At 34.6% G+C, this 16,931-nt stretch overlaps 1 protein-coding gene across 3 annotated transcripts in view; it reads right to left on the bottom strand.

The window, feature by feature from the left end:
* Ccdc148 (coiled-coil domain containing 148) overlaps positions 1–7,768 on the bottom strand; it is a gene marked incomplete in the record, with an annotated part of 117,559 nt that extends 109,791 nt beyond the window's left edge. For all 3 annotated transcript variants that reach the window (XM_013518715.1, XM_013518717.1, XM_013518718.1), the window contains 2 exon segments: positions 6,638–6,759; positions 7,733–7,768. In XM_013518715.1, coding sequence (XP_013374169.1) covers positions 6,638–6,759; positions 7,733–7,760 — 150 coding nt within the window.
* Positions 7,769–16,931: the final 9,163 nt, after the last annotated feature.

Raw genomic sequence — 16,931 nt, 5'->3', positions numbered from 1 at the left:
GTAAACTTCCAACTGACAACAATCAAAAGAGATAAAGAAGGTCACTACATACTAGTCAGGGGAAAACTGCAAGAGGATGAGATAACAATCATAAACATGTATGCACCAAATATTGGAGCTCCAAATTATATAAAAATCCTACCAAAAATTGGAATGGATGTCTTCATCTCAATCTGATAAAAGCCATCTCTGACAAACAAACAGCCAACATCACATTAAATGGTCACAACCTGAAAGCGTTCTTTCTAAAATCAGGAATAAGCAAGGATTTCTGTTATCACCACTTCTATTCAATATAGTTCTGAAAATGTTAGCCAGAACAATTAGGCAACAGAAAGAAACAAAAAGAATGAGAATAGGAAAGGAAGAAGTTAAATTTCATCATTTGCAGATGACATGATACTCTACATAGAAGGCCCTAAAAATTCCCCCCACAAGACTTCTAGATTTAATAACCAAATTCAGTAGCATCACTGAATACAAAGTTAACACTCAAAAATCAATAGCATTCCTGTACACAAATAATAAGCTCACTGAGAGGGAAATTTGGGAAACCACAACTTTCACAATAGCATAAAAGAAGAAATAGTTAGGAATCAATCTAATGAGGGAAGTAAAATACCTTTACATTGAAAAATCACAGTACTCCAAAAAAAAAAAGTAAAAAAGCATATCACAAAATGGAAATATATTCCTTGTTCTTAGGTAGAAAGAAAAAAATAAAGTGAAAATGACCATACCTCTGAAATTGCTACATAGACTTAATGCAATTGTTACCAAAATACCTCATAGAATAGAAAAAACATATCTCATAGAATAGAAAAAACAATCTTAAAATTCATTTGAAACTAGTAGAGACCTAGAATAGCAAAAACAATCCTAGGCAACAAAGGCATAGCAGGGAGTATAACAATCCCTGACTTGAAATTATACTACAAAGATACTGTGATTAAAAAAAAAGAAAGAAAGAAAGAAAACAACATGGTATTGACCAAAAAACAGACCTGAGGATCAGTGGAACAGATTAAAAGATGTTCACACATCTTATCTTTGACAAAGGAGCCAAACATCTTCCGTGGAACAAAGATAGCCTCTTTAATAAATGGTGCTGGGAAAACTGGCTTTCCACATGCTGAAGAGTAAAACTAGACCCATATCGCTCACCATGCACTAAACTAAAATAAAAATGAATCAAGGATCTAAATATTAAAACAGAAACAATCTTCTGGAAGATAGAATAGGTAAAACTCTTGAAGACATAGGCATAGACAAAGACTTTTCAGAGAAAACCTCAATTACACATGAACTATCACAAAGAATCAACAACAAGGCTCTCATGTTATTAGAAAGCTTTTGCACAGCAAAAGAAACCAACAAAAGAGTGAAGAGGCAACCCACAGAGTGGGGAAAAAATTGGCCAGCCATTTTTCAGACAAAAGACTAATATCTAGAATACATAAAGAATTTTTTTAAAAACCCTCAGATTCCCCAAATTTAAAGACCCAATCCAAAAATGGGCACTTGAGGTGAATAGACATTTCTCAGATGAAGAAGTACAAATAAATATATGAAAAAGATGTTCATCATAGCTGGTCATTTGAGAGATGCAAATGGAAACAACACTGAGATTCTGTTTCACCCAGAAAGAATGGCTATTATCAGAAGTCAATCAATAACAAATGTTGGTGGGGCTGTGAGGAAAAAAGCAACCCTTCTCCACTGTTGGTGGGAGTGCTGACTGGTACAAACACTGTGGAAATCAGTGTAAAGATTCCTCAAAAAACTAAAACTAAGAGGTCTCATTTGGCCTAACTATTCCCCTTCTTAGTATCTTCCCAAAGGAATTAAAAGTATCATACCACAGAGATATATGCACACTCATATTTATAGCAGCACAATTTGTAATAGCTAGGTCTTGGAAACAGCTCAGATGCCCATCAACCAGTGAATGGATAAGGATGATCTGGTTTTTAAAAAAACAATGGTGCACTACTCTGCCATAAAGAAGGGTAAACCTGAGACAGTTCTAGGTAAATGGATGCACCTTGAGACCATATTCTTAGGTGAAATAAATTGGACACACGTTTAAATGTCACATTGTTGGGGTGGTGTGAGAAACTGAAAGGGTAAATATGAACCAAAATGTAAAACAGAGATTGGAAAATGTTCCAATGGGAAGGGGAACAGGAGAGGGGAGAAGGGACAAGGGAGGAAGGGAAAAGAATAAAAAGAGAATAGAAGGGAAAAAATGGAAACAAAGATCTTGTAAGTAGGAGGGGCAGAGAGGGGTGGGGGTTAGGGTAAAAGGAGAATCAAGATATATCATGTACAGGTACAAATTCCCTATGATGAATGTGATCATTATGTATATCTAAACTGTACCAATAACATTAATTTTTAAGGAACAGTTAATGCTTAAATTTTTTTTCTTGACCAGTTTTGCAAGCTTATATCTGGTAATCTGAACAACTAATTTGAAGACAGCAATATGCAATATAACAACCATTGCTGAATTCCTACCATCTTGTTTAACTAAGCCCTATATCATTTCTAATTTTTTATTACTTATTATTATCTTTAATTGTTTGATCAATCTTGCATTCTTACATCTGGTAATCTGAGCAACTTCATTGAAGATAATAATATGTAATACAATAACCATCATTAATTCCTGTCATCTTGTTTTGAAATCCTATATCACTTTTATTGTTTTTGTATGATTTTGTTTTTGTCTTCATTGTTGTTATTTTGTTACTGTTTTTTTCTCTTTAAAATAAAATGAAAAATCACTTCAGTTTTTAAAAAAGATGTATTATGTACATGTACCAACTCCACAAAAAGAAAATAAATATTATGCACTGCAAATATGTATGTAAAAAAGAATTAAGATGTGTGATGTATACATTCCAACAACCCACAATATATGTCATCATTATGTGCTGCAAACATGAATTAAAATGAAGCCGGGAAAAGGGGGTCTAGACATCGGGTGGGGATAAGAGAGAAAGTGGGGTAAAATGAATCAAGATATGCTAAGTACATGTACCTACTTCCTAAGATGAATGTAAAACATCATGCACTACAAATATGTACCAATAAAAATTTTTAAAGAGGGGCTGGGGATACAGCTCAGTGGCATAAGTGCCTGCCTGGCAAGCACAAGGTTGTGAGTTTGAACCCCAGTACCACAAAAAAAAAAAAATTTAAAGAGAGAACTACCATATAAAGGATAAATAATGCAATTTATTCAAAAACTAAATTATAAAAGCGCAAGAAGATGAAAGATGAAATCTAACAAATAAAACTTACTACAACATATGGATCTTATTTAGATGCTGATATAAACTCGTAAAAATTTCAGGGAAATTTAACACTGATGACATTAGATAAGGTAACAGAATAATAGGGCTTTTGAGTTCTAATATTTTAGAGTTACATGCTGAAATACTTATGGATGAATTATGATCATGTTGAAGATTTGCTTGAGAACAATTTAATACAGAGGGAAGTTTATGGATGGGATTGGAACAATGGAACCATGACCAAAAGTTGAAGCTGGATGATGTTACATAGAGATTGATTATCCCATTCAAATGAAGTTTTCATGTTTACAATTTTCCATTGTATGAGGTTTTAACAAAGAATTAGTAGCTAATACCTGAGTTAGACAAGAAGAAATATTCATCTTGACAAGCAAGAAAATTGAAATAAAAATAATTGTAAATATTCCTTTTATATTTAATAAGTTGGGAATAAAGATGAATTTTTGTAGTCTAGAAAAGGACTCAAAAAATAAGCCAGTTCTTAATGTTGGCATTTTTGGAAGGGGCCTCTGAAGGGGCTTAGAGCTGGTGGTAAGCAACATTGCTTGATTTCAGAGGTCTTCCTTTCTGATACGGCTTTTACCATACAGTCACGTTAGTATTTTCATCCACAGTTATCTGCAATGTACCAAAAAGTGGCTTCAACTTTCAGCCCAGATCTGCTACATGTCTCCACATTCAACCTCAGGATTTGAAAGACTCAGTGTCCACTTTGGTGTCCCATCTGGCATCCAGAAATCGATCATGATCAATGACCCAGTGAGTATATAGATGATCATCACACCGCATGAGCACAATAGTACTAGTAATAGAAGGCAAGCAGCTATTTATTCTAAGTAGTAATTCGGAGTAACACTCTCCTTATCTTAAATGTTAATACCCTTTCAGTCAGTTTAAATATATTTAATATTGCCAGAAGAAAGCCCTGCAATAACTAACAATGATTCTTAAAACTGTTAATTTTATGTGTAGAAAAATTAGCACATTTAAATAGCAAAATAAATAGGAAAATAGTGATAATTAATACAAATATTAAGAGACGATGTGTTAGCTATGTGATATTAGGAAGAATCACACATTCTTTTTTAGCCAACACATATTTTAGTAAAATTTATAATAATATAAGTAAAATAACAACGTTCATGTTATAACAATAGTGCAGGTAGGATAGACTGTTTGGTATATTAGCATCCATGATACTTTAACAATAAACTTAGGAGCTTTATTTAATTCCATTTAAACAATGAGTCTTTGAAAAAAATGTTCTATTTAGGAATTGTTCACATCTTACAAAATAAATTACAAGCAAAATGTCCACTGCCACCTACAAATTAAATGAGAAGGGAAAACTCCAAAAGCACATTCCTGAACATATTTCTTAATCCACATATAATTTAAACTGAATGAAGAAAAAAAAGAAAATGCTATTATGCAATACCCAGGACATATTTGATTCTCACTTATCTAAAAGCAGAGAAAAAGAGACAGTACAAAAATACTTTAAAACAGCATGGTGTGGTGGTACACACCTGTAATCCCAGCACTCAGGAAGCTGAGACAGGAGGATCTCCATGAGTTTAAGGCCATCTTAGGATATCTTTTTTAGGATATCTCAGATGAATGCATGGATAATATTAGCAGTATTTATGTACATGTTCCAATATTGACAATGTGTAGAAGATATGCTTGTGTTGGCATCTTTTATTGAAACAATCCCTTGAGAGAGAAATATAGTAATAAGTCTTAAAAACACTAAAATATTTCATATTTCTTTCCCTGAATTTTAAAATATGGAAATGTTTGTGTGCATGAGGAATTTTACCATAGTAGGATTTCCAACCTCACCAAATTGGGTAAACCCAAATAAATCAAAGTGTAATAATGCATGCACCTTTTTCTATTTGGAGTGCAGTATAATATTTATCACTCCAGTTTTTGCTTAGTTAATTTTTATTAGCCTTCAGATTTTGATTTCAATGCTACTGCCCCAGAAAGGCCTTTCCTACACACACAGTCAGGACTGTGTCCTGTTAATTTACAATCACACAAAAATTATGTTTTATTACAGTTTATACTTAATATAGTTTATTTCCAGATTTATTTAATAAATATTGACACCTTTTATTTTCTCAGAAAATAGTAAATTACATGGAGCTAAGGGTTACATTTTGTTCACCATTGTATCTTCAAGACTAATGGTAAGCACATGATTAAAATTTGACTGGAGCTATCAAATATCATATAAAAATAATATAAAATAATATAAAAGGTTAAAGAGAAATGTAAATAGGATTCACATTTGTGCTTATCATGGCAGAAAATAGGATCTGTAGTAAGTGTTTATAATTATATATGTATGTATTTGCACACTAGTGTACAAAGGATGAGAATAAGTCATAGGTATGCACACAGTTTTACTAGGGTGACAGTTCTGTGACTTTTTTCTATGAAATTTCTTTGGGTGTTTTCATAACATGAAGTTATGTTACAGATAAATCTGAAACAAATAATAACCTACTTTTCAAATTAGTTTAAAGGGATATAACTTATAGGTATATGATAATTTCTCTAAAATAGGATATCAAATGTACTTTGGATCATAAATCATTAAAAATGATAATAATTGCATGTATATGTAACCACTCACAAAGATGACTGTAAACTGCATGTGCTACAAACATGTGGTAATAAAAAGTCAAAAATAAAAAAGATAACAATGAAAAGCCATGCAAAACTCACAAAATATGAGCATTTTAAATAAAAATGAAAACTTGTAAATTAATGTATTGCTTCACTAAAACAGTTTTTCTATACAAGGAAACAATGAAAAATGCCACTTTTAATAAACTGTATTATTTGAACAAGTCCCAAGGTGACCTTTCCTTGGCATAGGATATGTGTTTCAGCAATGAAGAAAATTCCCGAATAGAGAGAAACTAAGGGTACTTTTACCCCGGGTTGAAGAGCCTTAAGTCAGATAATAATCCATGACTGGCACTCTTTAGCGGTTTTTATTTTTTAGATCAAGGTGTAAATTATTGAAAATAACCACCTTTTCAGAAACAAAGTTAAATTTAAGCCTCATAGAGGTGTTATACAAATTAAATGAATACTGCATGCAAATTATAGAACAGAGTCTGAGAACATTCAGTAAGCGCTAGCTGCTGTTCACTATTATTAATAGTTGGGAGAGTCTAAGAGCCATTTAGACAGCCATTTCTTTTCGCATGTGTAATGTAAATATTCATATGCTTCCTCGAAATTCCATTTCCCAAAACTAGGAAAAAACACTGTACAGACACACAGCTTCCAACCTTTTGCTCTAAAGAAGCAGAAGCTAATTTCTTGGCTTCGGTTAACGCACGTAACTGTTGGTAGTCCGCTGGCTTGTACTTGATTCTGCTCATCCCACTTTTCATGCAGAATACCAGATTATCTATTCATCATAAGTAAAGAAAAATGAGAAAGAAATAGTATCATGTTACTGGAACTCAAATATAGTTAATTGGAAAATATTTCCTTCATATCTTATTGCTAAATTTTTTAAGCATAGAAGATGTACTCTTTTACAATGTTCATAATATATTTTAACCTCTATTTCTAGAAGCTCTTCCAATACTGCCACTATCTTCCTTGCATAACATGACTTCTAAAACACCAGGGAGAAAATAATTCCATGGGAGTTAATATAGTGGGGATTTTAGAAAACTATAATGCCAACAATGACCGCTGCTAAGCCATTATTTTTATTTAAAATGTGTTAGGTATCAACTGTGAATATTTAAGTACCACATCTTCAGTAATCAAATTACACAAATAGATTCTTAAATTATTGTTGCTCTTCTAGCTTAGATAAATCAAAATAATTAAATTTGATAAAAGGTTAAAACTGAAAGCTAAATATAAAATAGGTAAAACAAGAATATAATTATGTAGACTATATGGGTATTCTCCTCCCAAATGTACCCAGCGTCATAGTTTAGTATGATATTAACCTTACTGATAAAGTGAAACATAGGTAGAAGATACACTAAGGACTAGTGTACGTAAAATGTAATAACCTGAGTAATTCAAGCAAAACATGTACTTTAGTCTCAATTATATGAATAACTAATCTGTGCTACACAAAGTAATTAGGATTTATTAAAGAAATCATGGATCACATAACTGTAAGAATCTTCCAAATAACTACAGAAGAAGCCCAGTGAAGGAAGCAAGATTGTCCTGGCCATTGTTAAAGATTAAAGCAGACCCACTAGAAGGGACCACTCAGTGTAACCACTCAATGTAACCATAAAATGAACTTTTCTTTATTAAAATTTTGGAAATCAGCATTCCAACATTATTTCATTTTCAAACCGCACAATGCACTATCAGTCATAAAACAGAGTTGCATGTAGAAAAGATACCTGAGCTAGCATTTCTCTGAATTTTCATGAATGGGCGCTCTCTCTTATTTCTGTTTTCCATATCTGTTGAGGAAAAAAGAAACACTTTAATTATCACAATGCTATTTTTAAAATGTTTTAAAAGATGTGCTCATTGAAATACTGTCAAAACTGAGGCCCAGAACTGAATACCTTCACTGTTTGTACTACATTAGAATTAGCTTTCCCCAGCCCCTCGGAGCTTCTCTCTCATTTGTGTTTTCTTCTCTGTTGTTCTTGTACTTGGTCACTCCTTCCAGTCTTTTTCCTCTTAACCCTCCTTTATTGTCCTAGCTGACGAACATTTAGTAGTTAGACAGCTATGTATGTTTTATCTTGAGGTCCTGGGAGGAAGGAAACTACATACACTGAAGAATAAATTACTATTTTGTACTACAAGTAATGCAGCACTTACCATGGATTTGGAGATGAACCAGCCAGACTTTCCTTCCAGGAAGGACTCTGATTCTCTGTGGGAAATGCAGGCTGCAGACAGCCTACAGCTGTCACCTCCTTCAGGGTTGAACTAAGTAACAGATAAGAGCATCATCCATCCATACCCTTTAAAAGGCAGTCATGCCCAGGGACTGAGCAAAGCAGGGTATGAAGCAACTGGGATACAGTGTAGGACACTCTGGTTTCAAATATTTGCTACAGAATTTCCTGCTGGCTTAGTCTAGACATTGCTGGAACTGCAATGAAGTTGACTTCTTCATCTGCCAATCTTGCCTTCTCTTTCTTTCCACACATGTGGGTCCCTGACAACCATTTGTTTCAACATTTACTTCCTGAGAATTCAACTTGCAATAGTACTGAACTGAACTGACATCTTTTTTCCGAACACATCACCCACAGGGCAAACAGAATCGTCAAATGGCTCTGTAAGTAACAACAGCCACTTTTCAAAAAATTTTGTTTTACGTCTAGTAAGCTGAAACACTCATACTTCGTGGCCTTTGCAGTAACCAAACTTTCCTAAATAGTGGAGAAAATATAAAATGTCTATGACTTTTTAACATGATTTTAAGATACCATGAATTATATAAATTTCCCACAAGTTTTAAGGATATAGAGATGAACGCCAATGTATAATTTCTACAGGATGTTGGGCAAGAAAGTCTTGCTTCAAAGCTTTAATAACATTGAAAATCCTTGTTTTAGAGTGGTTTCTACTCACATCCATATCTTACCCAGTAAGATTCTTCTAAGATATGCACATCCAATATGCCCATTGCCAGGATCTTAACACAAGTCTAGCCTCCCGCTGCTATGGTAGCAGTAGCTTCACTTTGTACCCCTTCAGTTCATTCTCCACACAGTGATCCCTTAAAAACTCTAATCTGACTTTGCTTGAAATACCCTCCATTGCCTCTGGCTGTACTACCCTGAAAGCACCTGATCTCATTTGAAATACCCTCCGGGGTATCCCATTGCCATTTAAAAGAGTATCCAATCTCCCTTCAACAGCCTGCAAAGTCCAGCATGACCTCACTTCAGTCATCGCTTCACTTATCTCCTTCAAACATTCCAACCACACTGGTCTGTCTTGTTCTAAAATAAACCTGTCCATACTGCCCCCAGGCTTTCCTACTTACTGATTACCTGCTTCTTTTCTCTGATTACCTGCTTAGTTTCTTCCCAGCCTTCAGCTCTAGCAATGTTACCTCCTCAGAGAGACCCAGTCAGGCCTCTCTAATTCAGCGCTATGGTTGGGATCCTACATGTCTCCAAAAAGTCTCCTTGTATTGAAGCCTTTTACCACCAGCTACAAGGAACTGACTGGCTCATGAAGTCTCTAAACTCATCAAGTGGATTAATCCACTAATGAGTTCATTAGCTGAATGCACTTTTAGGAGGTGGGGCCCCACTGGAGGAAACAGATCACTGTAGGTATGACTTTGAAGACTATGTCTTGTCCCTAGCCACTTTCCCTCTGCTTCCCAGCTGCTATGAGGCAAGCAGCCTTCCTCTGCCATGCCCTCCTGCCGTGATGCCCCTGCCTCCTTCCAGGCCCAGAAGCAACAGACCCAAGTGACAATGGACTAACACCATTGCAAACACGAGCCAGAATAAACCTTTCCTTCTTTAAATTCATCTTCTCAAATTTGGTCATAGCAAGGAAAACCTGACTAACACAATAAAGCGGGGCCTCACGTTTCTCTTTCAGCCTATTCTTTTCCGTGATAATTTGTATCAGTCTTCACAATTGCATGTTTAATTATTTGAAGTCTGTCTCCTCCAAGATACATGTTTACCATGTCTTGTTTCTGACTATATCCCCAGAGCCTACATGACATATAGTAGGAACTCAATTAATTCTATTTGAGGAAATTAATAAAAGGTAACTAGAGGTAGCTGGATGTCCTCTAGCCGCTCAAGAGAATGGCAGCAACAATTCCTAAGTTCATAATGTAGCCTTTCTCTCTCTCGACCATAACCTTTCCACTTTTTTTTTGGTTTTTTTCCTCCAGTACCAGGAACCGAACTCACGACCTTGCACTTGCCAAGCAGGCGCTTTGCCACTGAGCTAAATCCCCAACCCCTCCACTTCTTATAATTTGCTTCCACAGTATAGCATTCAGGCAGGTGTGGCCAATGTAAATGCCATCAGAGCCTATCAAGGACATTAAATGAGAAAAATGACAAGGGCAAGACCATAGAAAACATGAGAGAAACAGAAAATTGAAGAGGATTCCATGCCCAATGATAATCAAATATTTTTTTTCTTTTTAAGATACAGATACAAGACATATAAAACAAATCTCCAGAAAGAATGTAGGCTAGTTTGTTAACTCTGGCCTACTATACCGCATCTGTTATTTTCATTTAATTTCTCCACCCATGGCTTTTTTATTTTTTTATTTTAAAGAAAATAAAGAAATATGAAATTTCAAAACAAGGTGAGAGGAAATTAACAATGGTTGTTATATTGCATATTGTTATCTTCAAAGTAGTTGTTCAGATTATCAAATATAGGCATGCAAAACTGATCCAACAATTAGGAATTATATCTTAGCTATCTTGTATATATATATATATGTATATTTCCCTTCCTTCTTTCTTTTTCTCCTTTCCTTCATCCCAGTTGTTCTTTCCTTTAGAGCAGTTTCTTTCTTTCACAGTACCTACAGTGCCTTTTGCATTTTATTTACTCTTTTAGTTTCTTACACTAGAGAGATAACACAGTGTTTACATATGTGGGTCTGATTTATTTCACTGATGAGTATGGTCTCTAGTTGCATCCATTAATCTATGAAAGCCTCAAGTTTATTTTTCTTTATAGCTGAGTAATACTCCATTGTATAAAAATACCACACCGCTTTTATCCATTCCTCACTTGTTGAGCATTTGGGGTGTTTCCAAGATTTAGCCATCACAAATTGTGCTGCTATAAACATGGGTGCACATACATCCCTGTGGTATGATGTTTTACATTCTTCTGGAAAAATGCCTGGAAGGAGAATAGCTGGGTCAAATGGGAACAGTAATCCTAATTTTTTTAGGAATCTCCACACTGATTTCCATAGTGGTTGTACCAGTCTACACTCCCAGCAACAGTGTAGAAGGGTTCCTTTTTCCCCACAGCCTCTCCAGCATTTGTTATTTGTTCATTTCTTGATGACAGCCATTCTGTCTGGGGTGAGAAGCAATTTCAGTGTTGTTTTAATTTTCATTTCTCAAATGACTAATGATGATGAACATTTTTTCATGTATTTATCTGCCATTTGTATTTCTTCATATGAGAAGGGTGTATTTATCTCAGATGCCCATTTTTGGATTGGGTCTTTGAATTTGGGGGGGGCTGAAATTTTTTACTTCTTTATATATTCTGGATAGAAGTCCTTTGTCTGAGGACTAAAATTTTTTCCTAATTCATAGTTGGTGATTTCTTTTGATGTGCAAAAACTTTTCAATAAGATGAGATCTCAGTTGTCAATTCTTTAAAGCATTTCCCGTGCAGTTTGGGTTTTGTTCGTGAAGGCTATGCCTACCCCTATGTCTTCAACATTTCTACCTATTTTCTCTTCCAGTAGATTTAGTGTTTCTGTTTTAATATTTAGACCTTTGATTCATTTTGACTTTAGTTTAGTGCATTGTGATAGACATGGGTCTAGTTTTAGTCTTCAGCATGTCACAGCTTTTTTTAAAATTGACTTTATTGGTACATTTTAGATATACACAATGATCACATTCATCATAGGAAATTTGTACCTGTGCATAATATATCTTGATCTCCACCCATAGTTTAATATCCAAGCATACCTTCTGTTTAGTAGGAGACCAACTTTAGTCTTTCCTCAATGGAGAGCCCTGCATTGTTAGATTTAGAAATTATTTTTCCAAGATTCAGGATCTGAAACTGAATGGGGTTTGGTAGATTCCCTTTTGGCTACCTTGGTTTAAGCCTGACTAACTGTGGATAATTTGCTCTTCTGGGTTTTTAAAAGAAATCATGCAACCCACACAATGTTTCACAAAGTTGAATTTTTAATTATGACCCCAGGAATCTTACATTCCACTGCATTCTGTAACCAAGAATTAATCTGCCTTCATGAATTTGAAACCTAGTTTTATTTCAACTCTGTCAAAGACCACTTGGAAACTCTTCTTGACCTGTATATTGAATCTTTAGATATAAATTATAATTAATACCATTGAAGAACATTGAGAGCTCAAAAGTAAGGAATTGTTAAACTGAGGTACTATAAAATTATTAATTTTTGTACTTCTTATATCACAGAATTGAACATTTAGATTTAGAATTCAAACTATTCAAAAATAATTAGTCTAACTTCTCATTTGAAATGACTAAGGTTCAGAAAAATAACCAAGCATGCCTAATCATAAGCAGAACTATTTCAGGTTACAAATCTCATAATAAAATGTAAAAATCTCTGAAAAGAAAGCCTCATTTCATTGTCAGTATGGAGGTCAAATCCAACCTAAGCTGAAATCATTTGGAAACAAGCCTAAACTAAACTGAAATTTGTCCTATTTAATGTGAACGATCATACAGTTGTGCTAAAATTGTAATGTGCTTAGCTACTGCCCTGGGTCTCACCAGGGTTTTAAATAATATAAGGCTTCTGCTTTATAACAACACAATTTTTTAAATCTGAAAAATTCAAAATACATTGCAGTCCACACCTCTCAGGTAAATGATTATGAAACTGTACTGAAATAAACACTTCCTGATTCCCAAACAATTGCCTGTCATCTAAGCCTTCTCAATTTTATGCTTACTAGTCACAAATTCAGGCTGGTTAGTTCTGCCTGTGGGTTAAATGCTTTGGGCTGAGTAACTGCTACTTGAACAGAACTTCTCCATGTTAAATAATTTAAGACCAGTTAGTTTTGGAAATTATTCCATATTCATGTTCTATGACATTTTAGAAATTGCTTCAGTGTTATCAAAATGTTCAGCCTTTTAGAAAAAGTAAATTATTCATAATATTTTAAAAGGATATATTTTATGAGAAAATTCTTAAGGTATAGGAAGAATACTTTTTTTGTACTGGGAATCGAACTCAGCACCTTGGGCTTGCCGGGAAGGCACTTATGCCACTGAGTTATATCTGGCATAATACTTTCATGTTTAATGTAATGATAGCTCTTCAATGACAGAGGGCAGAAAATATTTTAATATAAAATAAGTTATTTTATTTTTGATAGAGAATCTAAACTTTTATTAAAAGAAAGAAACAAACATGACTGAATTTAGTCTCTGCAAGGCAGATTAAAATTTCGGGACTTCTCTGAAGATAAGGAAAAAACATAGCAGACAATCATTTATAAAATGAGGCAGTCTTTACACACTGTTAAAATTTGTATTATTCTCTTTTCTAAGAAAAATCTCTTTTAAGGAAAGAAGAAAAAGTTGTACATAGGCTTAATATTGCAAAAAATATACATAGTATCAATTTTAAACTGACGTGTGTGTGTGTATATATATATATACATATATCCATTAGGCTAAGTTTTCCAAGAATCTACCAGACCATGCAGTGTAAGACTAATATAAAATACCATCAATATAAGCCAGGCGTGGTGGCGCATGCCTATACCCAGCACTCGGGAGGCTGAGGCAGGAGGATCGTTGCGAGTTCAAAACCAGCCTGGGCTACAAAGTGAGCTCAAGGCCAGCCTGAACTGCATAGAAAGACCCTGTCTCAGAAAGACCAAAAAAACCTCATCAATATAATATCAAATTATAACTTTTTTCATATGAAACATCTCATGATATCGTAAATGGTAGCTCAGATATTATGCCCAAAGTCTATCTTGAGTAGTAACTGCTTAATATCCAAATTTCCTTATTAAATTCTAAGCAGAATGGTGCAGATTATTTCCATCATGAAACATTATGCATTCTAGTGTACACTAACGTCAAGTTATTGCCCTGGAAAAACTAATGGAACCAAAAGATAAATGATATGAAGTAATAAACATAGTTAGAATGCTCAGCTACATAATAGATTTCATAATCAATTCAAACATAACGGAAAAAGAAGAACCAAACCAAAACAAGATATTTAATACAAGAATATTATAGGTGTTAGACTGTAGAGAACTATGAAAGGGTATTAAAGGAAATAAAACCTGAACAAAAAAATTTGTATCTGCACATGCCAAGTATTTCACTGTAACAATTTCTGGGAGGTAAAATTATAGTTAATTTTGATTTCTTTTTTTCACTTGAGCATGACTTCTAAATTTTTCTTTTTTAAACAGAACAAAGAAAAACACATCTTAAAAAGTACTAAGCTGAAAAGGTGGTTATTTCACAATATATCCGGAAAACTCTATCATGATTTCCATATTTTGACAATTATAAAAGAAACTGAATCCCATGACACCAAGAATCCTTTAAGATGTGAACTTATAAACACTATATGAAGAATGAGTATAATTCTTTACTTTGAAATTGAGTTATTTCTCACAATCCTTTTGTGCTAAAAGGCAGGATGTATTAAAATATATTTGATAAATTTTATTGAACTTTAAAACATTAAAATATTTACAAGATCATTTTTAATACTCTATGGAAAACTGTTTTTTACTAATAAGATGTTAGTTAAAGTCAGTTTGTATACAAACTATATGGTAAAATCAAAATTTCTGGTTTACTTAGCCCTAATATCCAGTTGCATTTACCTTTGGAAATTATTTTCAATGTTTTATTTTATATCCTTTCAAAGATTTCCCATACATCCAAGTACTTGTGTAATCTTTATACAAATTTAATAATGACATATGTACCAGTTGATTATTATCTAACAACTTAAAATTTTCCCTTATCATCCTATTTCTATGCCCATCTATGTACACATATATGTATCTTTAACGGTTGCAAAGTAGTATACATTCATTAATTTAGGCAGCACAAAAATTCAAGGAAGTTTTCTAAAAACACTGTATCCCAAGCCAGGCATGGTGGTGCACACCTGTAATCCCAGCACTCAGGAGGGTGAGGCAAGAGGATCTCTGTGAATTCAAGGCCAGTTTGGGCCACATAGTGAGTTCAAAGCTAGCCTGAACTACATAGCAAGACCCTGTCTCAAAACAGAAAAAAAAAAATTAAATAAGAACACTGTATCCTTTTACTGTAAAACAAAAGGCACAATCAGACAAAGAACATCTGTAAAGTCTCTGCCCTTTTCATAATTCATGTACATTTGCTTGTGAAGCAGATTACACGTGCTTGAATAGTCAACCCTTGTGAATATCTCTATTTTGAGGTCTACAGTAGCTCAGAGAAGAGTTGAAATCAACCTGCTGATCAAATGATTCAAATACAAATGTACTTATCCCACATGCTTTCCAGCATGGGGAGCAGAGAAGCAGTTAATCAAGGCAGAGAACCTGGAAGGACTCCATTTCTGTGGGACTCTAGAGTGAAAGGAACTGCAGTGAGTACCTCTGCTGTCACTCCTCAGATGTCCTCAGAGGTGCTTTAATAATTCCCAGAGGCCGAGAGAAATAGTAGTAAGACAATATATTGTCTTAGTACTTTAAGACAATATATTCTGTATAGAATGGGAGATTTCCATTTATTTTGGCAGGGAAGCAGTAATAGATGAATTTATATATAGCTTTCATTAAAAGTCTTAGAAATCCTGTCCAGAATCCATTACTGGTAGATTAGAATTTTAGCAAATCAATTTGGGGAAATTAAGAAATTATTTATTTTAGAAACACAATTCTGTCCCTAATTTTGCCCCTAAATATGGGACTCATAAAGAAAGGGTAGTAAACCAACCCTGGCAGCACACACATGTAATCCCCACAATTGGGAAGTTGAAGCAGGAGAATTATTCAGTGTTTGAGGCCAGCCTGTGGTACACAGTGAGCTCAAGCCCAGGCTGAACTTCATAACAAAACCCCATGTAAAAAAACAAGAAAGAGAAAAGAGAGAGGAGAGAGAGACAGAAAGAGAAGAAGAGGGAGGGAGGGAAGGAGGGAGAAAGATGGAGAGAAACGATGAAAATGACTCTCTATTTTGGAAAGGTTCACTACTTCTCCTTATTGGACTTGAGCATTTGGACACGCTCAAATGTATGATTTTGTCAACATTCTGAAACAGTTTGGGAATCGACTTTCCCATCTCATAAAGCTGTACTTGCATATGAGGTTCCCTGCTTCCTCCTGGTCCTTTTACTCCTTATATTTCTGTCATTAGAAGAATATTATGCAACTCACCCCTCCTAATCTTCTGCACAGATTTTTGCATTATCTCATCTGTTTTCATAGCCCTAACAACCATCACACAACTGACTGAATAGTATCTCAGAGGCCCAAATATATCACAGAGGGCTGGAGACGTGGTACAGTGGTAGAGTGCTTGCCTAGCGTGTACAAGGCCCTGAATTCAATTCCTAGTAACACACAAACACACACACGTCAATCACGTCACATCACGTCGCATCACGTCACATCACATCACATCACGTCACATCACAGAACTCGGGCACATAGCTTCTCACAGATCTGGGGGAGACATTTCAAACTCAGCCTGGTTGACAAGGACCTGTCCCTTGGCAAGCTATTATGCTTGAGCATTTCAAAGCCATGTATAGATCTTTAAGTGCACAATGTCATGAAAAGCAGAATGGTACCCTGAAGGTGTTCACTTAAGTCCTAGCATTCAAGTCCTATAAATATGATACGTTGTAAGAAAAAG

The sequence above is a fragment of the Chinchilla lanigera genome, unplaced genomic scaffold (assembly GCF_000276665.1).
Source record: "Chinchilla lanigera isolate Chin_1 unplaced genomic scaffold, ChiLan1.0 scaffold00048, whole genome shotgun sequence".
Taxonomy (NCBI): Eukaryota; Metazoa; Chordata; class Mammalia; order Rodentia; family Chinchillidae; genus Chinchilla; species Chinchilla lanigera.
The sequence above is the reverse complement of the archived record's forward strand: the minus strand, read 5'-3'. Positions and strand labels throughout refer to the sequence as shown.